Here is a 27,839-nt window from a genome sequence, read left to right as displayed (position 1 = left end):
GCTGACGTCAGCTTGTAAAGGGTTTGTGTTCTGTGTGGGGCAGTTAGACTTCATCCTGACCTTCCCAAGGAACAGATGACCACGCGCCTCCCATCAGCCCTGTGCGTCCCTGTCTAACAGCTTACTACACAGGGTTATGGGTGGCGGGGTTCTTGCCTGTGTCTCCCAGTGGCCAGCACCTAGCACAGAGCCTGGCACACAGTAGGTGCTCTGTCAATCCTTTCTGCATGCATCAGTAATCTAGAGCATGGATGGGAAGGAAAAGAATTGAGACCCCAGGCCAGACATGAGACGGTGAAGGTCTGATAGGAAAATGGCAGAGGGAAGCGGGAGGAGGAAGCCCTGTAGGTTTTGAAGGTTCTAAGCTCGCAAACTGGGGAAGGTCAGGGGGAAGGGAGCAGCAAGGGGCACTTCTAGACGTGGAAGTCAGGACATATGCAGTACAAGTGTGGAAGGGAGCAGAGGCCTGGCGGAAGACTCATCATACGGAGGTCACCGGCAGGAGGACAGGGTCAGGACACCTGGGTGTGACTCCCTTATCACCTGCTTGCTGTGGTGTCTGAGTGTCTTCATCTGTAGAATGGGGGGCCGCGTAGGCTGTGGGGGAGTTTGAGTGAGTCCATACCCAGAAACGCCCTTCCATGTGTCTCAAAACCAATGAATGCAGCTTGGTGCCACTGAAGTGACCCAAGACGTCACCAGCTCTTCTAAATGTGGGACCCCCAGAATGGGCTGAGATCCGGGGCAGAGTTCCCTGTTCACGTCCCAGCACATTGCAGATTTGGGCAGAGAAAGGACCGTCCTTTCCTCATGTGCTGTCAGAACTGGTTCCTCTGCACGAGGGACCTGGAGCATGCGGGAGGGTGGGGGGTGTCGGATGGCTGTTCCCTCTCTGTTGGTGTGAATGCTCACTCAGCCGGGACACCTGAAGCAAACACTGACCAGCTAAGAAGCCACCACCCACCACATGGCCAGGGCGTCGGGCAGGCTCGTCCACCGTTGTGTCCTGGCTTCTGGCTTCCGGCTTGAGTGTTGCTGGTTCTGACTGTGTGATGGAGAACGGGGAGGGCGGGGGAGGGAGGAGAGCACGCTGAAGTACGAGTGCTGATTCGGCAATCGCTTGGAGCAAGTCACGTCTCTTCTTGGGGCGCAGATTCCTTCCAGAAGGATGAGGAGGTTGGACTATGAGACAACTGCGTTTCCTTCAAGTTCAAACTCCCAAAGATTCTGAGTTTGTTTCTGGTGTGTCGACTATTTTTACTCTGCCACTGATTCCTTATAACGTCTTCTGTTATTATTAAATATGGGACATCTGACACATACGTGTCTGTCCCTTTTTGTCTCAGACAAAGAGCTCTGAATTCACAAGTGGAAAGCGTCAGCAGGTTGCTGCAGTGGAGGAGGCTGGTCTTCAGCCTATCAGACTATTTTGAATGTCCTGTTGTCACAGAGGCAGGGGGTACAAGGTCGCTGGGCTGCTTGGAAGGGATGAGAAACGTGGGTATTTTTAGGAGGTTTAAAAGGAGAGGCCTCGCTCTTGGCCCCAGCCAGAGGCTGTGTTGCCTTCTCAGTCCTGCATGGAGCTGGATCGGGCAGGACGTGTCTCCTCTGACACGACGCTGGCACCTCCAGGACCCCACTGTGTCCTGGAGGCCATGCCAGCTCCCACTCTGCCCCGGCCTCTTTTCCTTGCTGATGCTGTTCTGAGTCTCGCAGTCTCAGGACCACTGCCCCCCACCGCCGGACAAGCAGATGGGCATCTCCGCTCTTCTCCAGGGAGGCAGATTCTGGAGCCAGATCCTAGGAAGTGCTACGGAGGCCCACGAAATGCGGGCCTGGGCTGGCAGCATCCTCACCCCTGCTGGTCTCTCTGGGGTCTCAGTTTTGCCAGGAGGCTTTCTTCGAGGCTAGTGCCTTCTGGAGCACAGCTGCCCTGTGTCCAAATGACGTGGCACAATAATGGAAGTCCAACGTAATTGACTTAAGCCAGGGTGTAACTGCCCGAGCAGGCCTGCTAGATGGTCTTCCTGCCCACCCTCAGGATTCCTGCACCCACACAACCAGACGGGGTAGAGAGCCATCTCCAGGGGGTCTGACATCCACACACCATTTGGGGGTGAATCACAGTTTGCTCCTGCTTTGGGGCTTGTCCCTGGGATTCAGAGCGGGTGCAGGGTGGGCCCTGGAGCCCGGGGACAGGGGAGCTGTCATCCTGGGGCCCGCAGACCCATCATAGGGTTTGCTGGTCCAACACCACTAGGTGAGGCAGGACAAGTAGGGCCTGGGTCCTTTCCTCTCGCTGCACGAGGGGGCCGGAAGTGGTGGAGCACAGGGTCTCCTGGGCCAGGTGAGTCCGACAGGCTCCTGGTCCCTCCTGTCCTGCCCCAGCCAGGGCAAGGCCATGGCTCTGAGCTCACAGGCAGGCTGGGCACCATCTTATCTGGACTTTCCAGCCACTTCTCTGGGTTCTTCAAATTCGTATTGCCTTTAGGTCTTCCTGCAGTGGGTCTACTGGACCTCGAATGGGCTTCCCCACGTCCCGCCTGTGATGAGACATGGCTGCCACATCCTTTTTCGTGAAAGGCCCTCTTCTCAGCCTCGCCGGGATCACATCCTCCCCGTCTTCCTCCTGTCTCACCGGCTACTTCTCCTCAGCCTCTCTGCCAGCTCCTTTTCTGCTTGACATCCAGATATTGGGGAGCCCATGGCAGACCCTACCCCTCTCCTCTCCTTTATCCACACTCTTTCACGGAACCATCGCATGTGGACCCATGCCTTTACATTCCATCTACGAACTGACGACTCCCAAATTTTATTTGCATTTGGGACCTCTCCTTGGCCTGTAGACTTTCAAACCCGACTGTACACTTGGCAACTCTAACAAGGCTGCCACTCTTAACATGGCCAAAAGCAAACTGGAGATTCTTCCAAACTCACTTCTTCAGAACCCTTCATCTCAGGAAATGGTCCACTGTCCCCCCAAGCAGCTCAAGCCCCGCCTCTAGGCACAACCCCTCTTCTGTTCTCATCCTCCATGTTCAGATCACCAGCAGGACCCTTGACTCTACCTCCAAGCATCCCTACACTGTCTCTTGGGACTTGTCATTACCAGTCCCTTGGAGCCCCATCAGCTCTCACCTGCACTGGAGCCAGGGTGTCCCGGGAGACCCCTGTGAGAGGAGACACAATTCATTCTCCACACAGCAGCTGGGGGTCTTGAAAACCTAAACCTGAGAAGTTGACTTACCTGCTTGGAAGCCTGCCACGGCCCCACTGTCAGCAGGGTAAAACCCCAGTTCCCTGCCTCGGGTGACAGGGCCCACATGGCCCCTTCTCTTTCACTGCCTTCCCTTACTGGGCTCAGCCATGGTGGGCTCGTCAGTTCCTCCAACACTCCAGGCCCCTTCTCTCCCTGGGGACTTTGTTCTCGTTATTCCCTCTGCTGGAATGTTCTTCCCATGATCTTAGGGTGGCTGGCTCCTTCCTGTCCTATGGCCTTCCTGTGGGGGCCTCTTCTGACCCTCCAACCTAAGCTAGCCTCCCTGCCATCTTCTATTGGGCCACCCATTTTTAGTGTCCTGGTATTTTCCGTGGTGATTTGTCATTGTTGCCCACTAGAATAGAAACCACAAGATTAAAGGTCCAGGAGCTGAGTGCAGTACCTGGAGCACCCTGGGTGCTCAGTACATGTTTACTGGACCTTCTGGAAGGAGGAAGAGTAGAGGCCCTATGACTGGTTAGGAGGTGCAGGATGATTTGGGCTGAATTAAGGTGGTGGCAGAGGGGGTGGGGAGAAGTGAGAGAATTAGGAAAGGAAGCCACTGGGAAGGTGACGGGATGTGGGGGAGGGAGCAAGGGGGAGGTCTCAGGAATGATGCTGGGTTTTCTGGGTGGAGCTGTCCACTGAGGCAGGGAATATTGTAGGAGATGTAGGGTTGGAGGGGAGGGGCAACTACAGAACAGCTGTGAGTCCCATCTCGGACATGTCGACTTGCCTGAGAGAAATCTGGGCACAGATGTCCTAGGGGAGTAAGACAGGTGGCTCTGGATCTGAGAAGACGCATGAAGGAGGGGATATCAGTGTATCTTTACCTTTACAGGTGGTAAAGGGAGTCCTGGGCAGGGATACGCCCTCAGGGAGAATGGGCAGAGGGAGGAGTGGCCCAGGAGGGAGCTCCCATGGCCTGATTGGTCCTCATTTGACTTGAGGACTCTCAGCACCTATGACCGCATTGGTCACCCCCTTTCCCTTGTGAAACCCTCTAACTGTAGGCTCTGTGACTCCACCCTCTCCTGTATCCCTCTGACTCCCAGGACTGCTGCTTCTCAGTCTCCATCACCGGCTCCTTCTGGAATGTTCTATTAACATCCATGAGCCACCTCTCTCCTAGGCCACTCTCTTCTCCCTCTATCTCAGAATGTGACCTTATTTGGAAACACGGTCTTTGTAATGAATTACAGTTAAGAGGGTTCATACTGGATTGGGTGTAGGCCCTAATCCAAAGAGAAACTAGTGACACAGAGACATACACAGAGGAAAGAGGCATATGATGATGGAGGCAGAGACTGGAATTATATTGCCAACAGCCAAGGAAGGCCAAGGACTGCCAGCAGCTACGGGGGCCAGAAGGAGCAAGAAGGGGCCTCCCCTAGAGCCTTCCAAAACAGTGTGGCCCTGATGCACCGTGATTTTGGACTTTGAGCCTCTAGAACTGTGAGAATACATTTCAAGTTTGTGGTCATTTGTTATGGTGGCCCTCGGAAACTAATGCCACAATCAAGGACACATTGGTCGCTACTGACCACCAGAGGGTAAGAGCCACCCACCTCATGCCTCTGAATGAGCCTGACCCTCAGATAGCCAGGGGAGGGGGGCGATCCTGCAAGAGCAGCCATGTCTGCCTGAGCTCTGGGGTCCCCCCACGGAGTCTGCTCTGCTTCTTGCCTCAACAGCCAGGATGACGACGCAGAGGCTGCCTCCTCAGCCCCCGCAGGTGCTGGATCTCCTCCTCAGTGCTGTTTCACTGCAGGGCACCATTTGTCACTGCTACGAGGAGGCGGGTGAGGCCCAGTCCCAAGGTGACCCACTCCCTGCCACACAGAGGAGCTCCAAACAGATCCATTTGGCGTGGTGGCCCCAGCAGCAAACAGCAGGAGATTGCTGTCCCAGGGGGTCCCCTGGCTAAGGAGAGCTAAGGACAGACACCATTCAAACTGTAATGATGTGGGTCCCACAGAGAACGGACTCCCTATGAGGAAGCCTGTGCTTTGCACAAGGCACGGGCTGGGCGGGCTTCAGCTCCGAGAGGAAGCGAGTCCTGCACAAAGCTTCAAGTCCCATGTGTAAGACCGAGTCGCACCAGCTTCTTCCCCTGCCATCTTGTCTCTGAGGTCACTACTGTGCCAAGGAGTACCCAGAAGACCCATGAGGTAGCCAGCCTCGGTGTGTCCCAGACTCCTCCCCAGCTGAATGCAGTGCCCCCTTCTTCCTTACAGGGAAGACCCCCCATGTCAGCACTTTTTACACTTTTCCCCCAAAGTGCTCCCAGGGGCAGGAGAGGGAGGGTTCTTGGCATTGACTGAGGATATAATTCAAGGCGGCTCTCCAAAGTCAAGACAATTCACTGATACTGTGTCTTATCTTAAAAACTTATGAATTTTGTATTCTACTCCATAAAATAAACTGCATATGTTTTAGTAAAACGGTGACATTTTAAAATATTTACAACCGAATTACTTAACCTTTGCTCTCCCCTTGCATCACCGGTAAAAGCGATGCCCTCAGAGTTTGCTCCTGTTTTCTGCCCACCTCTGTGCACATTCTCACACGTGGACAGTTCCGCATCACACAGACGGCCCAGAGAGGGTGACTAGAATGTGGGCTGGAGGGTCTGCAGGCGGGAGGGAGCCAGGCCAGGGGACCAGCTCTGATGAGGTACGCTTATCAGGAAGCCCTGGAGGGTCACCATGGGAGGGGGAAAGCATCCAGAGTCTTCCTGGGGGCAGGGTCACAGCTGGAATGGCCTCTCCCTGCTGCCACTGGGCTGCACCTGTGGTCTCTAAGTCACTGTGTGGTTTCCCATTCCTGGTGGATGGAGGCTGCTATCAGAAACCAGCCTGCAGGGAGGGGCCGGCAGGACCACGGCCATATGCCAGCGACAGGCAGCTTGGAGGTGGAGGGGCGGGCAGAGCTGGGGACCAGCCCAGTTATGTGTCTTCCATCTGTTAGTACACAGGCTTTGGTCAGATAAGCAGGGAGGCCAAACCCTGCTTTTCCTTCTCCTCAGCTCCTCAGAAGGGGGCAAGCCTCTCAGTACTTCTACACACCGAACCCGGAGCCAGGCAGCTCCTGAGGTTAGCTGAGCAGATCCCCTCCTCTGCTCCTGGTGAGCTGGAGGGGCAGGCTGCCTGGGGTATCCGCCTGCCCTGAGGCTTACGCAGGAAGCAGGAACCTGAGGTATGAGCACCAGACCCTGCTCTCCCCTCTACCTGAGGTGACAAGGTCCTTCCCAGACCCCGAGGGTCAGCAGGAGGCCAGCCCAGGTGGCCAGCTGGCCGAACCCAAAAGCTGCATCCAAGCCTCAGCCCAGTCCTCTTACGCAGGCAGGAGGCTCAGCGGCCTTAGAAGCAATTGAAAACAGAGTCTAGTACAAGCAGCTTAATGGGGTCTCGAGAACGGGGCCAGGGGACCCTGCGTTTTCTGAACCTGGCCCTGGGCTAAAATCAGACAGCTGCAGGAGAAAGAACAGGGCACACAAAGTTCCACTCACCTTCCCTTCCAGGGACAGGGGCCACTTAAGGTGCCCTCAGCCAGAGGTGGGCCTGCCCCCCACCATCCAGAGCCGCAGTGGGTCCTCCCGGGGTTACTGCCTTTGCAGATGCAGGCACAGGCCAGGTCATCTACAGACGGCACGTCCTCCTTGCGCTCAGCACAGCCCTGGCTGTCTATTTGCACAGCACCCACAGCAGGCAGAAGTGACACTTCCCAGATCCCTCCTCAAACCGAGTCCAGGGTAAACCCTGCTGCCTGACTGCCTCTAGCCTGCAAGAGGTCCCCACTGCACCCCCAAATGCATTCTGGCCTGCTCCAGACCATCCTGGAGTCCTGGTGCAAATGGCCTGGGGTCAGGCCTGGGGAAATGTGTTCTGCATCTGGACCTTTGGGGGAAGAAACAGAGAAAACGGGAGTTCCTGGAGTCTCGCTGCCCCCTCTCCCTGAGTACTTCTTCCTGCCCCTTTTAGCCTGCTCAGTTTTGAGGTCTGAGCGAAGGGTCATTTCTTCTATGAAGCCTTCCTGACTGACCCCTGGGTCTTTTGGTGTGTCCCTCGGGTACTCATTCATTCACTCACTCACTCACGCATACACTCACTCACTGTTGTCACCACATGCCAGCCTGTGCTAGGCAGAAAGGGCCTGTGCCCCCTAGAGCTCACAGTGCGGGGCATGGGAAGGGAGGCGAAGCGCTGCAGCTCGTGGGACCCAGAGGGCTGAGCTCCCCAAGGTCAGCCTGGACCCTGCCAGAGGCCTGCAGCAGCGTCCCCTGCAATCCCCCCCTAACCTTCCCTCTTCCCCTGCCCTCCCCCCCTTCTCCTCCTCCCATTTCCAGTCTCAGTCTCGGTCTGGATGGCTGGGCCTAGCTGAGATTTTGGGGATGTGGTGACCCAGGGCCAAGGCCCCCACGGAGCCGGCTGCTCAGACAAAGGCTGTTCCCCGAGACAGGCTGCGTCATGGTTGCTGTGCACGCGACAGGATTCAGTGCGCTCCGCGCCTTCCACCCAGCCCTTAGTCTGGCAAACAAAGCCAATTTTAAAAATCAAATGAAGGAAGAAATTCTCTTCCCAAAACATTTCTCCACCTCTGGGGGTGGGGGAGGGGCTCAAAGAGCGCCCCTAGGATCGAGAGCAGAGTGACCGATGGAGAAAACCAGAACCGCTCACAGCCGGCGTCAGCCGCCGGGACAAGAGCGCACGCACGGCTCTGCACGTCACTGCTTATCCCGGGGCTGCGGAAGGCAGGCCCTTCCAACGCGCGGGGCGGTGCCGCAGTCCCGGCGGGCGGGCGCGGGCGCAGCTGCCGGCGGGTCCGACTGCGAAGGCTCCTGCATTGCAGCTGCGCCTGGTGGGCGTGCGTGCATGCGTGTGTGCATGCGTGAGTGTGCATGCGTGTGCGTGTGCGCGTGTGTGTGTGTGTGTGTGTGTGCACGCCTCCTCCTGGCCGCAGCGCCCCAGTTTGCTCGGCGCTGCAGTCCCTCGCCCCCACCCCTTTCCACCACCGCTCCCTCCGCTCGCCGTGGCACGCGCATCTCCACCTCCCAGCCGCTCTAATGGAAAATTTGCCCAGCAACCGTGGGGGCGGGAGGAGTTGAGGAAAGGCGCCGCAGAGCTGGGAGGGGAGAGGAGAGGAAGGCTTCTGACAGCAGGGCCACTGCAGCACCCTCCCCAGCGCAAAGTTCACTGCCAGGCCACCGGGTTGGCCAGAGGCGGAGGGACCTCCACCCTCGGGCTGTCCCAGCTGTCCCTTTTGTACCAGGCAGATTATGCCCCTGGTGCTGCGCTGCCGTTCTGCGCCGCCCTCCCCCCACTGTTATTATTTATCAGGCCGGTAAAAGTCTGGGAAATGATCCTTGGGTGGATAAGTCACTTGTATTCAATCAGGGGGAAAAGCATGAGATGGAGGTTTCACTCCTCTCCCCCTGCAGGGTGGGGTCTCACGGTTCCTCTGCTCTGACCAACCTTCCCCTCCCATCACTTAAAGGACACCTGCCCAAGACCAAAGGGAAAGGGAAGCACCCGTTCCTTCAGGGGCCAAATGGCTCTCTGGAGGACAGTGGTCCTGCTGTGTCCCCTCCCTGACTCCTGCCACCTCTCCTGTGTATTCTGCCAGGGGCTGGGGGAGGCTGACCAGAGGACAAAGCTCCAAGTCCCCAAGGAGGGGGCTGTGGGAGCAGGTGTCCAGCTGGGCAGCAGGCCCACTGCCCAAGGGGTCTGGCACGGCTGAGGGCTCCGGGCTATGTTGTCATGAAGCAGTGAAGGTGGCCACCCTTCCCCATGGTCTCCATCACAGCACCTTCCCCTGTTGGCAGCCTCCTGGTACAGCTTGCTCTCTGGGCTTCCAGGGGGCCACTGATGTTGCCTGTACTCCAACGAACTGCCTGGCTGAGAACTGGCTCTCTGAAGGGCTCTATCTCCCAGGCAGGTCCTACACTGGTCCCCACATCCTTCAGTCCACCCTGGTGAGGTGACCTGGTCACTCAGGGACAGCCAGGGCTCTGCAGAGTCCCCGCTGTGTTTCCCATTTGTTCTGCAAAACTGAAACCGGATTTCCTGACGGGGAGCCCCTGGTCTCCCTGCCCTTCTCTGTTACATCCTGCAGGTCATCCTCACAGCTCTGGCTGGCTCCAGCCTTGGCCAGAGTCACTGCCAAGGCCAGCCTGGTGCTCCCAGGCAGCCACTGCCAGGGTGCAGATGCCTGCTGACCCAAAGCCACCTCTGGGAACTCACAAGGTTCAGTGGCCAGGGCAGCTGCCAGGCACCCTGTCACTGCTGGAGCTGGGGCTGGGCTGGGGCTGGGCCGAGCTTTGCACACGGGGTGGCCCACGAAAGCTGCTCAGGGCATGCAGCCAAGCCCAGAAACCCTTCACCAGCTAGGGGAGTCCAAGAGGCAGGAAGGCAAAGGGTGCTGTGGGTAGAGGGTACTTAGGAACTGACCCCTGCAGAGAGCCCAAGGTCAGCTTAGCCAAGACCCAATCCCTCAGGCTGGTGAGGTCTCCAGTGAGGCACCCACAGACTGGCACCTCTGTAGGCTGCCCTGGTACTGAGGTTGTACGCAGCCCTCCCTTCCACTCTGTTCCGGTGCTGAGAACAGACCATCCGCTCAGCCCCCCAGACCAACTCTGGGGCTTCTCCTGGGCACGTCCAGGCCCAGAAGGCAGCCTCTGACCTTCGCGTCCCCACCCATTTTTGGCAGCTTGTCTGTGCAGAGCCTCTGCTGCCCCAGGGGGAGCAGCCAACACTCACCAACCCCATGGAAAGGCCAAGGCCAGCAGCGCACGGAGCCCTGTCCTTGGCCAGCTGGTCCTGCCTCCTCCCTTGGAGGCTATTCAGGCTCCCTAGCCCTTCCCCCTCAGCCATGATCATAATCCTGGGCTTATTTCAGATGCTTTATGGGGCAGAGGCTACAGTGAAACCAGCCTAGAAGCAGGGGGTGACGAGTTTTTGAGGGCTTCCACGAGAAGGTTTGGTTCTTTATCCCCAAGAGGCAGATACAGTCCACACACAACCTTTTGGTCCAGGCCTTGGAACCTGCCAGAAGTCCGGCCTGAGCTGCCTCCCCCAGCTTCCCTCATTCCTTCTGTCTCTGAGAGGCTTGGGGCTTGGTGATGGCTGCCAGGACCTTCAAGGGCACCCTGGAAACAGCCCTGGGGGGCAGCAGAGGATGTTTGCACTCTGCTGCTTGGGGCCAGTTGAGAGAAGGGCCTCTTAGCAACTCGGGGGCTTGTCTGGCCACGCAGGCGCCCTGGCAGGAGTGTCAGCTGCTGGCCCAAACCCCATACTTCATTCTGTCCCAGGAAGACCCTGAGATTAAGAACAGGGACCCAGTCAGTCCTCCTGTGGCGGAGACTCGCGCCCCTCCCTGCCTGCTCTGATCAGGAACAAAGAACCCCGGATGCTCCCTCCTTTTTCACACTTTGGGCACGAGGTCCCCAAGTGTCCCTCTCCCAGAGTCTGGCAAGGTGACCCGAATGCTGCTCTTACCGTCCAGTGACAGCCAGTCATGCTGGGAGGAAGGGAGCGTGGGCAGGGCCCGAGCTTTGTACTCAAACACCACTGAGTTGGAGATGATCTGGTTGTTGAAGGCAACTTGTAGGGTCACAAGACCAGTGTCATGGGCTGAAAGCAAAAGAAAGCGAGGTCAGTCCGGGGATGGGCACCCTGCAGCCTGGTGCACCAACCGAGGGCCCATCCCAGTGCCTGTCACTGGGCACTCCCAGCCCGTGCGTGCTCATTCCTCCAGGCCCAAAGGTAGCACTGCTTATGGGGACCTTCTCTGGACCCCGACACCGCCGGGCGTCCTGTGATCGCTCCACACCGCGTATTGAAATTGCCTCTTTGCTCCTCTGCTCTATGGTGAGGGCAGGGACCGGGAGCTCAGTGCAGATTTGCTGAATGAATGAATGAATGAATGAATGCATGAATGAATGAATGAATGCATGGTCTCCCACCTCGCCCCACGGCTGGCTGATTTCTCCCCCGTCCCACTCATCCTAGGGGGGTTCACGGACAGCATCCGCTTCAGACTCCTTCGTGCTTATTTCTGTTTCACCTTTTCCTATGAGCTTGTCCTGACTCACTTAGCACAGCCTTCCATGTATTTTTAGAAGTTCTTCTGCCTCCCTGATGAGAGCAAGGGCTGTGCCTGCTACTTTGGGCCCCCTGGTGCCAAGTCGGGGTGCTGGCATGAAGCTTGGGCCTCCCTCCAATGCCCGGACAGTAAGCTTTGGGAAGGCAGGCCCGAGAGGGACTCACTAGCTGCTCTGGCCCCCACACAGGCTCGGGGAAGACCGTGTTGGTTGAATGAACGAATGGGATGGTCTCACTGTCAGCAAGAGGGAAGCCTGGCCGTGACGGAGACCTACTTTAGTTTTGGGGTTAGGTCGCCTTGGGGGCTGTGGCCCACAGAGACGGACCGAGGGCCCCTGGTGGACATCAGGGCTCTGTCCTGCTTTTCTGGAACAGCAGCTACCAGTGCCCAGGGCATCCCAGGACTGATTTCCAGGGAGGACGCACACGAGGATTGTGTTACTGTTTAGGCTCTTGCTGTTTAGAAGCTCACAGACGCGAGCGAGGAAGCTGTCCAAGTCAGCTGCTCCCCAGGGCAGAGTAAAGCTCCGTTTCCCTCTGAGGACGTCTCAGGTAGACCTCACTTCCCATGGGAAAACCAGCTCGCTGGCCTGTGGCCTCTATGGACCCCAGGTGTCTGTTTTATGCCATCATCCCTGGAGCAGGTCTTCGGGAAGTCACAGCCCAAGCGTGACCAGTGGGCTTTTTCTCCTGTGCTTTCCACCCTTATGTGGCCCCTCAGTTCCAGACCACAAGCTGACCCAACTGGCTTCATGGTGGGTACAGGTCCCACAGGACCTCCTGTGGCACCTCCCTGGGCAGGGATCTCCAGCCAAGTCCAGACCTTCAGAGCTCTGACAGCATCCCAGGCAGATCTCCAAGTGTGTGGTCACTCACCTGCCCTGGAGACGCTCCATTCCAGGCACCTACCCAGTACCTAGCAAGCTATTTGATGAATGGAGAAATGAATGAATGAATGCATGCATGCATGCATCCAGAGCTGCCTTACAGAGTGACCTGTCTCTATTTGGGCCTCAAAACAGAGATGTCCCAGGGGACCCCCCTCTGTGTGGTCAGCTACAGGATAGAACAGTGCTCTAGGAACACAGCCCCAGCTCTCAGTCTGCCTTGAGGCTGTGGCTTCTCGTCCCTCGTCCCTTGGTCTGAGATGCAATCTGTTAGAAGAGCCTGGATGACGGTGGCCTGGGCAGTCTGCCTGCCAGCTCCAGGGACCCAGACATGTTCTGGGACCTGGAGAGCTGCCTGCTGAGACCTGAATATCCCTAACACCCTCTCCCCACCCTCACCCTCACCCCCACATCCCTGGGCAAGAAAGAGTGCAGGCCTCACTCGTGGAGTGCCCTCATGAATTGGGCATGCGAGCCAGGTGATCTGAGATTGGGGCCCGTCCCTCGTTTTGTGCTCTCACCCATCTGGCAGGGTTCATGTTCTCTTTCAACCATTTCAGGGCAACCATTAAAAGTTGTAGACACTGAGGCCCAAGAACTGGCTGATCTGGGCTGGACTGCAGCGTACTGACCCAGCCCCCAGGATTTGCCAGGTCTGGCCTGGGACATCATCCAGAGGGCACACAAAGGCCAGTCTTTTTTTTTTGAGGGTCAGATAACTTAGGACGGGCAAGGTCTGGGTTCTCAGCCAGGCAAGAACCAGGTATAGGAAGTGGCATCTATTTATAGGACAGGCAAGTCCTGTTCCAGCAGCAGGTGATAAGTGGACATGCCGCCCTTTCCCCCTTCCGGGCCAGCATGGCTGGGGGGTGGGGGGCTGCATTAGTCGCACATAGCCCCCGGCTGTGATAGGCTGACCCAGCCCAGCTGGCATCCAGGATGGCTGTGCTCCAGGCCCAGCAGGGCTGCCAGGAGTAAAGGGGGCTGAATGGGTCCTCTGGAGCCAGCCAGGCAGCCGGGAAGGGGGAGGGGGAGCGGGGAGGGGCAGAGCCAGCAGGGGAGGCTGCCATGGGCATGAGCCCTGGCTCCCTGGGATGTTTGTGGTGAAGGAGATGCTGGGTTCAAGTGGGGCTGTGCGTGTGAGCCCAGCTCTAGAACATTCTGCTCTGGTGGGCTGCACGGGAGAATGGAGAGAGAAGGAAGAATGTTCCCTGTGAGCTCAGGAGCCCAGGCTGGGGGAATGATGAAGGGAGTCAGACAACTGGGGTGGCAGAAGGCTCCAAGGGGACTACCGCAGGCGGAACCTGGCACCTGGCACCAGCCAGCTCTGCTCCTGGGGACCCCTGCCCCCACTTCTCTTCCCCATCCCCAGCCCTCCACAGAGCAAGCTCTCTCTCCTTTGTAGGCCGCTGGCTTCAGATAACATGGGGTGGGGCCCGCCGCCCTTGCCAGCCCACCACCTCCCTGTCTGCCTCTCCGTTCATTGCCTGGGCAAACTGGGCGGGCCGTCCCTGGGGCTAATGGTGCGTGCAAGGGGCCAGCCAAGGGGTCTCCCTAGCACCAGCCCAGCGAACAGAAAGCGTGAGCTCTAGAAACAGATTCCTTCACAAACACGCTTTCTTTCCTGTGACGCACCAGGCACTTTGTGAGCCCTGGGGAGACTCTGCCTGTATGGAGCCGAGAGGCCACTGGGGAGGTAGCAATGGCCAGAGGTCAAGGACGACTTAAGCATATGATGATGAAACCATGGGGGCGGGGGAAGGATCAGAGCTACAGGGACAGGACACAGGGGCTCCTGCCCCTGAACCCAGAAGCAAATTCTGTGCACGTGCGTTCTCCTGGGCGCTGGGGAGACGGCTTCATCAAATTCTCAAAGGTGTTTCTGCAAATTATTCTTAGTTTGATACCCCTGCCCCCGCCACCTGCCAGGCTGTCTCCATCCCTCTCTGACCTGCTTGCTCTGTGCCCCAGGGGCACCGCAGGGCCTGGGCTCTCGTTTTTGTGGCTTCTGGTTGGCTTGGGCGGTGGGAGGCCTGGGCAGGAGCAGAGAGGTCTGCCTTGCTGCACAGGTGGCCTCTAACCCCAGATGCAGCTCCTGTCGCCCCTCAACTCGCCCACCTCTCACCAGCTCAGGTGATCCTTCGGGCCGAGGGTGGTTGTTAGAGCTTCCTGCTGTGGCCAGTCTTGGGGGTGTGAACCTGGCTTATTGACTCTCTAAATCATCCCCTCGTCACTCAGACTCCCAGCCTAGTGAGCTGTGCCCCTATCTGACGTGGGCTCCATGAGCCAGAACAGGTGACATTATAATAGGCCATCTGGGCCCCGCTTCTCCACGGCTGAGGAAATCGAGGCCCAGTTCCACGCCACGACGTGCCCAGGGTCAGCCCAGGCCGCTCCATCCAGTGCTCCCGGGCCCAGGCTTTCTCACCTGGGCAGTAGCATCGCAGCACTCCGGGCTGAATCAAGGACGCAGGCACTGAGATCTGGTCGAACAGGCAGCTGTAGTTATTGCTGGCTTCTTGCCACGGGCCTGTGATGAGAACCTTCACTCCTCCCTGGAGGGAACAGACAGCAGACACAGTGTCAGCCAGAGGGGCAGCTGGGGACTCCGAAGCTTCACTGCTCAGATGGGGGTCTGCTCCTCCCCTATCACGTGCATGAACTTTGAGAACCACTGTTTCGGGATTGCAGTGGAAAGAGGGGCCCCCAGCCTTTCTGCCCTCACCCCTTGGGGATTCCCAGGTGATTATGGCCTTCCCCAGCTGGCATCCAGCACAGGGTGGGGGGGTGGGGGCACGTCCTCCTGCATAACTTTTGGTTCCAGGCAAAAGGCAGAACAGAGTTTTTGAAGTCTTTTCAGCCCCTGATGCGCCTGAGAACTGGGCAGGTGGAACCCCTGAAAGGAAGTGGAGGAGATGGAGGGCTTTGTCTGTCATGTGCTTATGGACGATTGAGGAAGCTTCGAGTTTTGAAAAGAGGCCTAACCACCCTAGTGTCACCGCAGGGACTGGTAGTTTTGGTGGCTAAATGAGAAGGGACCCAGGATTCTCAGCTTATGGTGGAGCGAGCCAGGGGAGGGGGCAAAGAAGGGAGAGATGGATGAAGAAGGTGACGAGAAAGATGGCAGACACAGAAGAATGCAGAAGGAGGGGTGAACTGGAGGGGCTCGGAGATTGCCCTGGCTGGAGAGGGGCTTAGAGCTGGGGCTTGGGTAAAGGGTGGGTCTGAGCAACGGCTGCTGTCTCCGTGCTAAGCCGTGAGGGCCCCCTCGCTGCACACGCACAGCATACCCCGGCATTGATGCGCAGGCAGCCTGGCTGGGGGGGAGGGGTGGGCTGGGAAAGGGGGATGCGGGAGGAGGGTTCCAATGACCTTGCTCAGCTCCTCCTCGAAGGACCCCAGAGGTACCAGGAGCAGGAGAGCACAAGAGAGGCTGGGCCACTCCCTGACCTCCTGCTGGAACCTGCCAGGGCATGCCACCGAGTGAGCCCGGTAGCTTATGTCCCGGTGTCCTGGTCAGTCCTGCTTTACGGCCACTGTCCCTGCTTAGTGGTTAATAGCACCGCCTTGCACTCCATCGTGTCCAAAGTGGACGATGAGTTGTAGGTACCAGACACCGCTCAGACAGCCCAGGGGAGGGCTCAGTTCCTGAGTGGGGGAGGCATGCCCTGGTGGTGCAGAGGGCGGGGGTGCTGGCCTCTCTGGCTCCCCTTTGGTGGGACCACCACCAGGCTCCATCCATCCACCTTTCTGACCAGGGGGCCAGGAGCTGCGCAGGACAGGGTGGAGAGCGCCACCTAGTGTTCGGGCTGGAGAAGGCTGAGATGCATGCGGACTGGAGGCTGGAAGTGGAGGGGGTGAGCCGTGGGTGAGTTGCGGGGGAGGCCCTCTTTCCCTCATCTCTCCAGGCCACTGGAGGCCAGATCCCAGCTCTCCCACTGCTGCCCCATGCCAGCGAGATGCTCTCTTCCCCTCAGTCACCCATTCACCGGTGCCCTCTTAGCACTGGCCCACCCCTGCCCTGGAGGGACCCCTACCCTCCACATGGGCTTGTTCCCGAGGCTCCCACAATGTTCCTGGAAGCCAGACCTGGCCCAGGGGTGTTTAGAGGGTTGAGGTGGAGGTGGCTCCCCGTATAGCCCAGCCCAGGAGGGAGGGTTCTGCCACGGGAGGGGCTGTCCCAGGCTGGAAGGCTTTCCACCATGCTCTTGAATGGGCCTTCCTCTGGGCTGGGCTGGCTTTGGAGAAGTCATTTTACAGCCAGGCAACCAAAGTTTGGAGGACAGTGGAGAGAGCATAGGACCAGGAGCCAAAAGCAGGGGGCCTGGCCCTGCCCCTCAGGCACATGGTGTCCTCAGGCACATGGACCAGCCTCTCTGGGGGGCATTTGATTTCTAGGGGGTCTTCTGGCCTTAACATTCCTTGCTTCTGATATATGGCTCTGTAGGGAGATCTGACACTCTGTCTGAGTAGCCCACAGACTGGGGGTGGGGGCCTGCCCCATGGCCCAGGCAGAACCTGACTTTGGGAGGCCTGGGCGCACCAGAGGTCTGCTCAGGGCACAGTCCTCCCTGGATCCCGGGAAGTGGAAGAGCAGTGACTTCAAAAGGTCACAGACAGTTACCATGTGACAAAAAAAGGAAAGAAATAGCCCCAGTCAACAGCTGCTAGCACAAAGCCAGGGCTGCTGTGAGGAACAAAGAACTCCGAAATTACTGGAGAACAGCAGGACCTTCTCCATGGAAACCGCCACAGGATGGGCTGGGCATCCATCAGTTCAGGGGATGGTTTCTATGGCAACGTTCTCCTTGCTGTGCTGAATTGTGACGCAGGCACCTGAAGGCCCTCATTGCGGCCTCCTCTGCCTGGTGCAGCTGGAGTGTCTGTCAGTGGAGGGAGATGACGCAGATGCGTGTGGGGGAGGGGACTGAGCAAGAAATGCCATCTGAGGTCTCTGTGCCCTGGGAGTCCTTGAGATAAAGGACCCAGATTTCCTATGCACCTATGGCAGATCCTGGGGGCCAGGGGCACCTCCAGCGCACGCGCGCGTGCGTGTGTGTGTGTGTGTGTGTGTGTGTGTGTGTTGGTGACCAGCTGCAGCTGGAAGTGAAGAGGTGAACAGAGCACAGGAGAAGTGGGAGCAGCCTGTGGGAGGGGGAGACAGCAAGGTGGCCCTGGTCTTAGCATTCCTGCAAAATGGGTGCCTGGGCACTATTAAATTTTAGAGCTGGGTGGGGGCGCTGAGTGACTGTTGAGCTGACCCCGTATTTCCAGACCAGTGAGTGTCCCTGGGCCTGTGTCTCACAGCAGAGCCCTCCCTGAGTCTGACAGAACCTGGCTCCCACCGTGCTCCTGGCAGTCACCAAGCAGGCCTGTCGGTGGAGAGACGGAGAGGGCGAGCATGCCAGCTGTGAGGGGAGGGAAGGGTCAGGACAGGAGGTGCTGTCTCCTGCAGGGGAACCCAGGAGGGGGTGGCCCTACTGCAGGACTGGGGGCAGTGGCCCGGGTGGGAGAGGATGGTACTGAAGAAACCCCTGGGGCCTCTGCAGAAGTCTCACCAGACGGTCACATTGGCCCCAAAGGGCCCTGCTGGGTGACGTCTGTGCATTTTCCAAGTCAAATTGAATTTGAGCTGCTTTTGTTTCCCGGCAGCAGGCATCACCGAGGGCTTCTGGAAAACCAGGGCTGGATGCTCCCTCTGCCAGCCGCCTGGACCATCATCCCTTTCCCGTTCCCCTGCCGCCCTCGCGTGGTGAGCTGATGAACTGACTTTCTCCGAGGTATAACTTAGGGATCTGTGAGCTGGTACTCAGGACAGAACAGGGAGGGCCAGGCCTGCTAAGGGTCCATCGCCAGTGCCTGTGGGCCCAAGGAGGCCGGAGTGCAGGCCCAGACTGACCCAGAGACCTGCACACCTGCCCTCCAGCTCCCAAAGGACTCAGGCTCCAGGGACCCTCAAAGTATCCGAGGACCAAATCTCCCCAGTCTTAGGACTGGGAGGGCTTGAGGCTACGCCTCTCAGCCATTTACAGGTAAGGAAACTGAGGCCCAGAGAGCCAGGTCTCTGGGTCTAAACACAACTCTGACTCCCAACGCTGACCTCACTGCACCCCAGTCCCAGGCTGTCCCCCCACCCCTGAATTGCTTTCTTACCCCATGGGGGCAAGTTGCTGGGTGGAGCTGACCTTTCACCCCAGGAAAACACGGTGGTCTCTAGGAGGATGCCACTGAGCTCAGGGTCGCCGAGGGGGTCACATTGAGCCACACCAAAAGGAAACTGCTCAGAATCTTCTGGAGTGCTGCTGGAGCACTTTACTCAGTCCTCACACACCCACCAAGGGGGAGACAGGAAAGGCAGATCCCTGCCCAAGGTCACGGGCTGGGAAGTGTGGAGCCAGGAGCTGAATCCAGACTGTCCGGCCCTGGCTCTATGCTCCTCGCCACACAGGGCAGCTGCCTCTGCACAGCCAAGGACTTGTGCAAACACACTGTGCACACAGCCTATGGGCACCTGCTGTCTAGACACCTGCCGTACTCCCAGGATACTCCTGTCTGAATGCTGGGCCACTTGCTGGGCTGATGTGATGTCTGAGAGCTGGGGACATTCGTATGTATACAGATTTGATCTTAGCTTTGCCATAAAGGAAGGAGGCAGAGCAGGGCTGACCCTCCCGGTCAAGACGATGACACTGAGGCCCACTGTCTAGGGACACCTCCAAGCTTGTACACGGTCCGCCAGTGAGTGGCCTCTTTCCACGGCCACGGAGGAGGACGTGGAAAGGAACACAGTGCCGTTCTGGGTCCCGAGCACCTGGCAGGCGGGCGGGGAGGAGTCAGGGAGTGTGACCCCATGTGCAACAGGAGAAGCTCAGGACACTCTGTCTCCTTCCTACACCATTCTGCGTCAGAGAACAAGCACAGGTTCCTTCCTTAAACACTTGTGCCACCGTGGCAAGTCTGGGTCCTCTTGCAGTCCTGGGCTCTGGAGCAGTGATTCTCAAGGTCAGATCTCAGCCCTCTGAACTGAGACAGCAGGTAAGGGGCACAGATGGGAGGTCCTGGGTCACATGACATGGCTTTGATTTCGCAGAGGCTGGATTTACCAAGAAATCTCAGGATGGCTACTCAGAAGCTGTACCCTCCCTCTCGATTTGATGGGAATTCGTTTTGTTTAGTGAAGCAAATCAAGCGCGATGGATATGAATGATCTATGGTGGCGATTTTCAAATGTTATTTCTTTCAGCAGTCTTAGGAGCCTCCCCCAACCCTGACCCACCAAAAGCAAGGCAAACATAGGTGGAATCTTAACATGTAAGCCAGGTGACAGCGGACAGCTCTGGTCAGAGCTGGGAGTGCCACCTGGCCTCTGAGGAGACCCCTGACTTTAAAGCTACTTGCTCGGGGAAGACCGAGAACCACTGCTCAGAGAGGTGGAGGTCTTTCAGGTGCCCTGGGGACAGAAGGAGGGGACAACTTGGTCAGTATGGTCCAGAGAGCCACAAATGAGCACTCCTTAGCTGCGCATGCGCATGGGCAGGTGATCAGGAGTGGCAGGTGGGGAGGTGATGGCAGCGGCCGCTTACCTCGGGGTAGGACCACTCCGGGGAGTAGTCGGTCACCATGAACACCCGTCCGCTCTGCTGCAGCATCCCCAGGGTGCCCTGGGCCGAGGCAGACACCACCTCGGCGACGTGCATGTAGGCCATGGTGCTGGCCCCGCCCTCCGCACCACTCAGCTGCAGCGCCCCCTGCTGGGGGCTGCAACAGGGGATGCACATCTCCGCCTGGGCAAAGGGGGCGCGCGCCCCATCTTCCGACTGCGAGAGCGCTGCACTGTCCCCGGACACCAGCTGGTGGCCGTAGATGGTGCCACTGCCCCCTTCCACCGAGATGAAGTCATTGATCAGGTCGGAGAACTGGTTGCTGAAGGAGATGTCAAAGTGGTCCAGGCTGAGCTCCATGTTGGAGGCGTTGCCCAGGCCGGGCTGGGCCACAGGGTACAGTCCCTGCACCACGTTGCCAGGGAGGATGGGGACGCCGCCAGCGCTGCGGATCACCCCAGGGGTCTCGGGCTGCAGGTAGTGCTCCGAGCTACAGGCCTGCAGCTCCCCAGACTTGATCAGGCCCTCGCCCCCTTCGGCCACCTGCGACGTCTCCATGGTGACCTCCCCTTCCGCCGCCATGGCCTGGAAATTGGCCTGGAACTGCATGAGGTGGAGGGAGGACGTGGACTCTATCCGCGTCTCCACGTGGCCGCTGCAGGAGCTGGTTTGCGAAGAGGCCTCTGTCTTCACCGTGGGCATCACGAAGGTGCCCCCAGAGTCACTCAGGCTGCTGTGAGCGCTCTGCTCGATGGGGAGGGGCTTGCTGGCGTCCTGCAGAAAGAAGCTCGGGGAAGGGGTCTGGTGGACGTGGGGGCTGTGGCCCGTCTGGCTGAAGCTGGACGTGTAGTCCTTGTTGGAATCGATGGCACTGAAGTCCATCTGCTCCAGGGTGGTGCTGGGGCTCAGGCCGCCGCCGGAAGGCAGGAGGCCGGAGCCGGCGGTCAGGGTGAGGGAGCTGGAGGCCGCGGCCGCGGCGGAGGAGGAGTACGCTTCTTTGGCCATCTGCTGCTCGAAGGAGGTGTCCTCGGTCTTAATCTCCTTGGTGAGGACGGTGGTGAAGCTGAAGCCGCGCTCCACTGGCGGCGAGTGCCGGACGTTGGTACTGACCATCTCGGCTTTCAGGCCTCCGCCCCCGTACGTCTGGCCCTGCTTTGGGTTATTGAGGAAACAGTCGGGGTCAAAGTTCATGGTGGTTTCTGGAATCTTCCGGCCACCGTCGAGGGTGGTGGAGAGGACCAGCTCTTCGGACACGTTGGTGGGCAGCATGGACAGGCTTTCTGAGCTGCCCGTGGTGGGGAAGGCGAACTTGTGGCCGTCGGAGCTCACGGCCAGGACGAGGCCCTGAGAGGCATCGGGCGACAGGAGGTGGTGGTTGGGCCCGGCGGTGGGGGACATGGTGTACACAGCCTCGTTGGTGACCTCAGACATGAAGACCGTGGCGCTCTGGGACAAGCTCCCCATCACGGAGGCCACCGCCATGCTGGACACGCCTGTGACCACAGGGCTGTCCACCATGTCCGGGTCGCTGTTGAGCCCGCTGCTGATGGACACGGGGGAGCTCTGCGTGGTGTCGGGGACCTCCACCTGGTTGGTGGAGGAGACCTCGGTGCTGTTCTGGTGCAGCAGCACGGGCTTGGCCACCTTGCCGTTCCTCTTCTCGCGGCTGGAGCCCTTGCTGTGGCCGTGCTCGTGCTTGCCCTCCGATACGTCATTGTGCTGCACCTCCGACTGGCCCCCGTAGCCCCCCGACCGCGGCTCCACCTTCGGCGAGATGATACGGTGTTTGGCACTGTTACACTTGTGGTGCACGCTGCTGCCTGCTCCTGCGATCAGAACACACGTGCACACGCACACGCACACGCACACGCACACAAAAAGAGAGTCAGAGCTGGGGCTGCATGGACCCTGTCTCTGGGCAGCTAGGGCCTGGCAAGCCCTACGCGGGAGCCCAGGCAGAACACTGACCCCCTGGGGCTGGTGTGTAATAGACACCAGGGTCTGGGGCCCACTGGCCCCCAGCCCTGGGGCTTTCACGTGCCCTATGTCACCATCCTCCAGACCAGGGGCCTTTTCCCTTGACTGGCTTTTCACACAGTAATACCAGGACACAGGAGGTACGGAAGGAGAAAGAAGTTGGAGAGATTGTCATCCTCCCGGAAAGCCCTTTCCACCTTCAGAGGCAGACACCATTCATTGGAAAGGCTCTTGCTGGCCAGGATGGCTCAGCCCTTGGGATGATGGCAGGGTCCGTCTCACCTTCCCTGATACTTTCCAGGCCTGTTCAGGCCATGCAGAATTTCAGGAAGCCCCTGTCCTCCAGGCAGTTGGGCAGGGAGCCACCTCTGGGACAGGGCCCTGGGGGTGGGGGGTGGGGGTAGAGAGCAAGGCACTCTCTGGATTAGCTCTCAGGCTCCAGGACCAAAGAGAGTTCTAGACTTTGCTCCAGAGGCAGGAAGGTGTTGGGGGCCACCGTCCTGTTTCATTAGTTGGACCTGTCCTAAGCTCTTTGTGGAAGAAAACCCTTCTAAAACCCCCAGTTCAGTGACAGAGAAGAAGAAAGCCTCAGGCGAGAGGCGATTCTGAGCTCTGGCAAGTCTCACTCGGGCTCATCCCCCAAGGCCTCCCACCAGCGGCTAGGTGGCTTTTCTTTCCCTTTTCACTCCCCGTTGGTCATTATTTTTATTTAATCTGATAAGGGTCACTTGGTTTTGATAAATGGGTGCATTCTCCCCCTGAACCTGTTACAGTCTTGCTACCAAGATTCCTAAATGCAGGAAGATGTTACAGAAAAGTGATGTGACCCTATAATGGGCATGTCTAATTAAGGCAGCGAAGGGAGCAAAGAAAGCACATTTCAAGAGCAAATAGCATTATCAGAAACACATTGGGGATGGAGAGGGTGGGATACTTCATGTTTTTGGAGGAGACGGAGGTTAAAGAAAGAGGTTCAGCTGGAGTGGTCCCACTGACTCAGGACTGAGCTGGAAAAACCCGCATTGACCCAGTCCTGCTGCTGATGCTGCCCCAGATTGTGGGGACTGGAGGGCTCTGAGGTGGGTGGACGGAGGCCAGGAGCCCCAACCCCATGCACCCCCCACTTTGCAGCCTCTATTCCTAGATGGAGCTGCCTCCCTGGAAACTGCTCTCTCCTGCCCCACGTGGCTGTCCTGCCTGCAGGGTGGGGCAGGACCAGGGTGAGTCTGCTTGGCTGATCCCTTCCCCTCATTGGACATCACGACGACCCCTGAGGAGAGCCTTGCCCACTGCCTGGCAGAGCCCCCTGAGCCCTGTGGCGCCTGCCTGCCCACCCGGGGCCCCCGCTCACCCAAGCCGCCGGTGCAGAGGCAGTTGTGGGTCCGTGGCTGTGGCTTGGTCTGGTGGCTGTCCAGGATCTGCTGTACCAGCTGCTCCACGGAGAAGCCTGAACTGCTGTTCCCGTTGCTGCAGGTCCACTTGATGCCGTGGACTGGGGGGAGAGGCAGGGGGTCAGAGGCTGTGCCAGGCAGGGGGAGGGCCGGGCGGGGCGGGGCCTAGGCCCACCCCCAGCAAAGCGCCTCTCTGCTGGGAGGCTGGCTCTGGGGACAAACTGATGTGCGTGAGGAGGGAGGAGGGGGCCAGGCTGCCCCACCAGGCCTCACTCCCCTGGGAGCTCTGCTCCTCCTCTGCTCCCTTCCCTGGGATGCGGCTAGAGACTTGCTCTCAATTCCCAAAGTCCAAGTGTACCAGAGTGGCTCTTCAATGGCCCCTGGAGTGGAGGAGAAAGGGAGCGAGGACTGGGAAGGACAGGTGATGGTGAGGGACCATCCTGGACCGCAGGTCGTGACCAACGCGCGGGCGGCTCCCAGTGGACCGGGGAGGGTGCCCAGCCCCCGGGAGGAGGGCTTCAGCTTCCTGCTTCCACCAGGCTTCTTGGCCTCAAGGGGTTACAGGCTAGGCCTGGGGAGAAGGGGATGGGACTAAAGGGCCCACATGGCATGGGAAGTGGGTGCCCAGTGACCGGCCACCTGGGTGGCTGTGCTGGGGTTTTGGCTCAACTCTCCTCGACCCCTGGACAACCTCCGTTGTCCCTGGTATTGGGGTGGGGAGCCCCAAATGGCTGAGGGTGGGCTTTCTACCTGCCTGGCAGGATGGGGCTGGAAGTCTAAAATAAACTGACTTGCCCTGCTGACTGTGTGACTGAGTTTCATCCCCGCTCTCTCTACTCGCCTTTCTCAGCTAGAGCAGACCGAGAGGGGGCTGAGCCTGGGCTGGCACATCGGGCACATGGCACAGCCTCGCTCTCTCTGGTGGCTCTGGTGGGACCGGGTTCCAGAGGCAGTGAATCCATAGCTCTAGTGGGTGGAGCCGGTACCCGGAGCTCCAGGAGGGACCCAGGCTGCTGAGGAGGGGGGACGGTGGGAGCAGGTGGTCTGGGAGGAGGAGCCAGGTACAGGGTCACGCTAGGGAGAACCATTCCTTTCCCTTTGCCTGAGATTCTCTCACCTGGACCCCAGGTCACAACTGTCACAACTCGCATCACTTGCTCTTGTCTGTGAGACCTGCAAGGACACTGAACACAGCAGGCAGGATCTGGGTCTGATCCAGATCTTTACTTGCTGTGTGAGTTTGGGCAAGTCACTAAGCCTTTCTGAGCCCATTTCCTCATCCAGAAACTGGGTAAAATGGGAATATAATAGTACCTGGCTCACAGGGCGGCCAGGAGGAAACGCGGTTTACCTCCCTGACACTTCCTGTGTACCCAACAAAGAGTTGCCGTTGCCACAACCATTCATGGAGCTGATGGTGACCGATGGTGGTGACACAGCCCACAATGCTGGCCTTGCCCTGTGGCTTCGCTGATGCTATGGGAACGGGATTCTTGCTGTGAAATCCACAGATGGCTCAGCCGTGGAACACGGGGCCGGTGGGGGAGAGCTCCGTGGGGTCCACCTCCTGCCTCTGACGCTTGTCAGCACCTTTATGTACCACTGCAGTGATTCGTCAAAGAGAAGCCCAGGTGTGAGGGTTGTGATCACTGGGAGTCTCTTGCCAGCGCTGCTTTCCTGCCCAGGTGTTTGCTCACAGTCCTCAGCCTGCTCTCCACGCTGACAAGGCTCCCAGAGGTCCTCGGGGCTCTGCCTCCAGCACCTCCTCCAGCACCGGGGCCCATGGTCCTGATCCCACTGGGTCTTGGATTCCGATGGGTCATGGAGGGGGTGGGGTGGTGCTGATGGCTTCTGTCCCCGAGCTAGCTGAGCTGTCTGCATTCTGGATTTGAGGTCGTGTGCGTGTTCAGAGCACTATGGATGGGCACGTGCATGGGGTGGTGGTGGGTTCACAGCCCAACTTTCCCCAGGTGGGCAGCCTCTGCCTTGGGGCCCCTTGGGCAATTCTCTGGCAGCCCCAGGAGGCCTGTACCTCTGCTGATTCAGGCCCTCCTAGTCCCGGGCAGCTGGAAGGTCACGGGTTTGCAAACCTCATCCCAGCTATGGAGCCCTTTTCGCAAATAAATGTTCATCTGGAAATCCAATATGGAATGGCAGAAGGGGCCTAGCAGAGGCAGGAGTGAGGGCCAGGGTCCACCGGCCTGTCCACAGGCCTGGGGGTCCTCTTGGCTGAGGACATTTTCCAGACTCCTCATTTTACAGATGAGAAAACAGAGGCTGGGGGGCGGGGCAGAGCACAGACTCGAGGACCCCCTCCTCTTGCCCTGCTGCACATGCAGATGGCCTCTCCCAGCATCTGGCCCAGGCCCAGCCCCAGCCCCAGCCCCAGCCCCAGCCCCAGCCTGGAGATTCTGATGGACTTGGCCTGGGCAGCTGCCAGGCCTTTTTGTTTGTTTTTTACAGCTCCCCAGGAGTTCCTCACATGCAGTCAGGATGGTGAAGACAGCTCTGTCCTGAGCCTAAACTCCGCAGGTGCTGCAAATCTGGGAGCAGAATCACTCCCCTGAGCTCATCACCGGGGTGTCTACTGCTGGGGAACTTTCAGCAGACATGCTCCACGCAAAACCAGACGAGATGTTCTCAGGAAAACCCCCACCGAGCCTGAACTTAGCTGTCTGGCTTCTGGCTGCATGGCCACACCCCTCGCAAAGGTCTTGGGCCTTGGGGTGGGGGGCTAGCGCATCCCTGAGTGGCAGATGCCTCTGCTGGAGTCTTCTGGCATTTCTGAGCAGGGCCCCTCTCTGCGCTGACAACTGCTCAGACCAGGCTTCTCCTGCAGCCCCCAGGGGGGTGAGGCTACTGCATTCTTTCTGCTCTTGCTCTCCTTCTGTTGTGAAGGTTATAAAATGAAAACCCAGTGAAGGGTGACAGATTGCAAGCAGAGAATTTCTGGATGCTTAATGCAAATTACCTACTGTCTTGGCACATCCAATATGCAGATTGCCTCCCTCCCCCTCTGGTGGGGGGAGAGAAGCCCCCTCCTTGGAGGTGGTGAGTTGTTAGTACGGAATATCAAATACTATCAAGACGGCTTTTAACATGTCACGCTCTGCTTCCCGCCACGTAATGAATCAGCGGGAAAGGAGATTTCTATAGGGAAAAGAGCGCTCTGTGAAAGGAAGGTTAATAAACACACACGGGCTGCCCCTTGGCCCGCCCCTCCCCCTTCCTAAAAGCAGCAAAAGGGAAACTGCACTAAAAGTACACAAGATTAAACAGAAGGTCATGGCGGGGGGGGGGGGGGGGGGTGGTGTCAGGGGTGCAGCGGGAGAAAAGGGAATTCCCAGAAAAATCATCTCTCGGTGGCTCTGGGTCACATGGGTCCCCTCCGCTCACTGAATCTTGGTGGAGGGCACCAGGTGCCACATTTCTAGGCCACAGATAGCCGCCTCACCCAGAGGACGTCTCCAGCCCAGCTCTGCCAAACCCCAACCTAGGAGCCTCTCTTCAGCGTCCCCATGCATGAGCTGGCGGTGGTCCCTGGGCTGTTCGGGTGTTGAAGGGGGACCCCATGCTCAGGAAGGGAGGAGCAGGGAGTGCATAGGCCAAGCCAACTCTCTCATAGGCCTGCACAGGACAGGAGTGGCCAGGAGGGAAAGTACGGTGCTGTGGGGTGCCCTGTGTCTTCCCCAGCAGTCTCTCTTCTGCCCTGGGACACACATGCTGGGGCTCAGCATTGGCTCTGGCTGAGCTGCAGCAGCATGCCCGGTGAGAGGGCTACGGCCAGGGCAGCTTCACAGACCCCACCGGCCCACGCCGACTCTGACTTGGCCCAGACCCAGCGCTTACCCTAATTACCACCCATGGCTAGGCAGCAGCATCTGCACTAATATGAATAATCAAAATGAAATCAATGACAACAGCATGTGGCCATGCTTTGGAGAGCATCTTCTGATGAACAATTTACCCAAGAGGCAGCCAACCGCCGGGAGAGAGTAATTGAGATCTGGAGGAGAGGGCTGGGGGGAGGTGTGGAGTGACCCCCACCTGGGGCTGGCTGCCAGCCAAGGGCCTCTTGGGTTATGGCTGCTCCATCCCAGCCTTGGAGGCGTGTGGTGGTGGTGGGAGCTTCGGTGAGGCAGGCGGGGCCTGAGCCCAGGTCAAGCTCCCCCATCACCCCCAGCAAGGGCAGAACTGTGCCCCTGTCACCCTTCTTAGGTTGAAGCTCTAACCCCAATATGACTGTCTGTGGAGCCAGGGTCTTTCAGGAGGTGGTTAAGGTTAAATGAGGTCGCAAAGGTCCTAATTCAACAGGTCTCATGTCCTTGTGAGAAGAGGAAGAGACGCCGGGAATGTGCACACACAGGACAAAGGCCACGTGAGGATCCAGCCAGAAGTTGGCCGTCAGCAAGCCAGGGAGAGAGGCCTCACCAGAAACCGACCTTGCTGACACTTTGCTCTTGGACTTCCAGCCTCCAGAACTGTGAGGAAATTAATTGCTATTAGGACATTAATTAATATAAGCCTCCCAGTCTGTGGAGTTCCTTTCCAGGCTCCCTGGCTGGAGCCCTACGCACCCCTAGGGGAGACCCACCCTGCCCTGTCACTGCACACTTGGGGTG

General features: G+C 58.6%; 1 protein-coding gene across 18 annotated transcripts in view; it reads right to left on the bottom strand.

Moving 5' to 3' along the window:
• The window catches only part of CAMTA1 (calmodulin binding transcription activator 1), an 814,545-nt gene that overhangs the window by 63,413 nt on the left and 723,293 nt on the right, over nt 1-27,839 (bottom strand). For all 18 annotated transcript variants that reach the window (XM_074334131.2, XM_074334115.2, XM_074334121.2 and 15 more), the window contains 4 exons: nt 23,178-23,318; nt 19,832-21,675; nt 14,677-14,803; nt 10,756-10,890 (listed from right to left, as the gene is read on the bottom strand). In XM_074334131.2, coding sequence (XP_074190232.1) covers nt 10,756-10,890; nt 14,677-14,803; nt 19,832-21,675; nt 23,178-23,318 — 2,247 coding nt within the window. The remainder of the gene's footprint in view (nt 1-10,755; nt 10,891-14,676; nt 14,804-19,831; nt 21,676-23,177; nt 23,319-27,839) is intronic.

The sequence above is a fragment of the Rhinolophus sinicus genome, chromosome 14, assembly GCF_057876585.1.
Source record: "Rhinolophus sinicus isolate RSI-liver-muscle chromosome 14, RSI-T2T, whole genome shotgun sequence".
Classification (NCBI taxonomy): Eukaryota; Metazoa; Chordata; class Mammalia; order Chiroptera; family Rhinolophidae; genus Rhinolophus; species Rhinolophus sinicus.
Note: the sequence above shows the minus strand (reverse complement) of the source record. Positions and strands in the feature narration are given on the sequence as shown.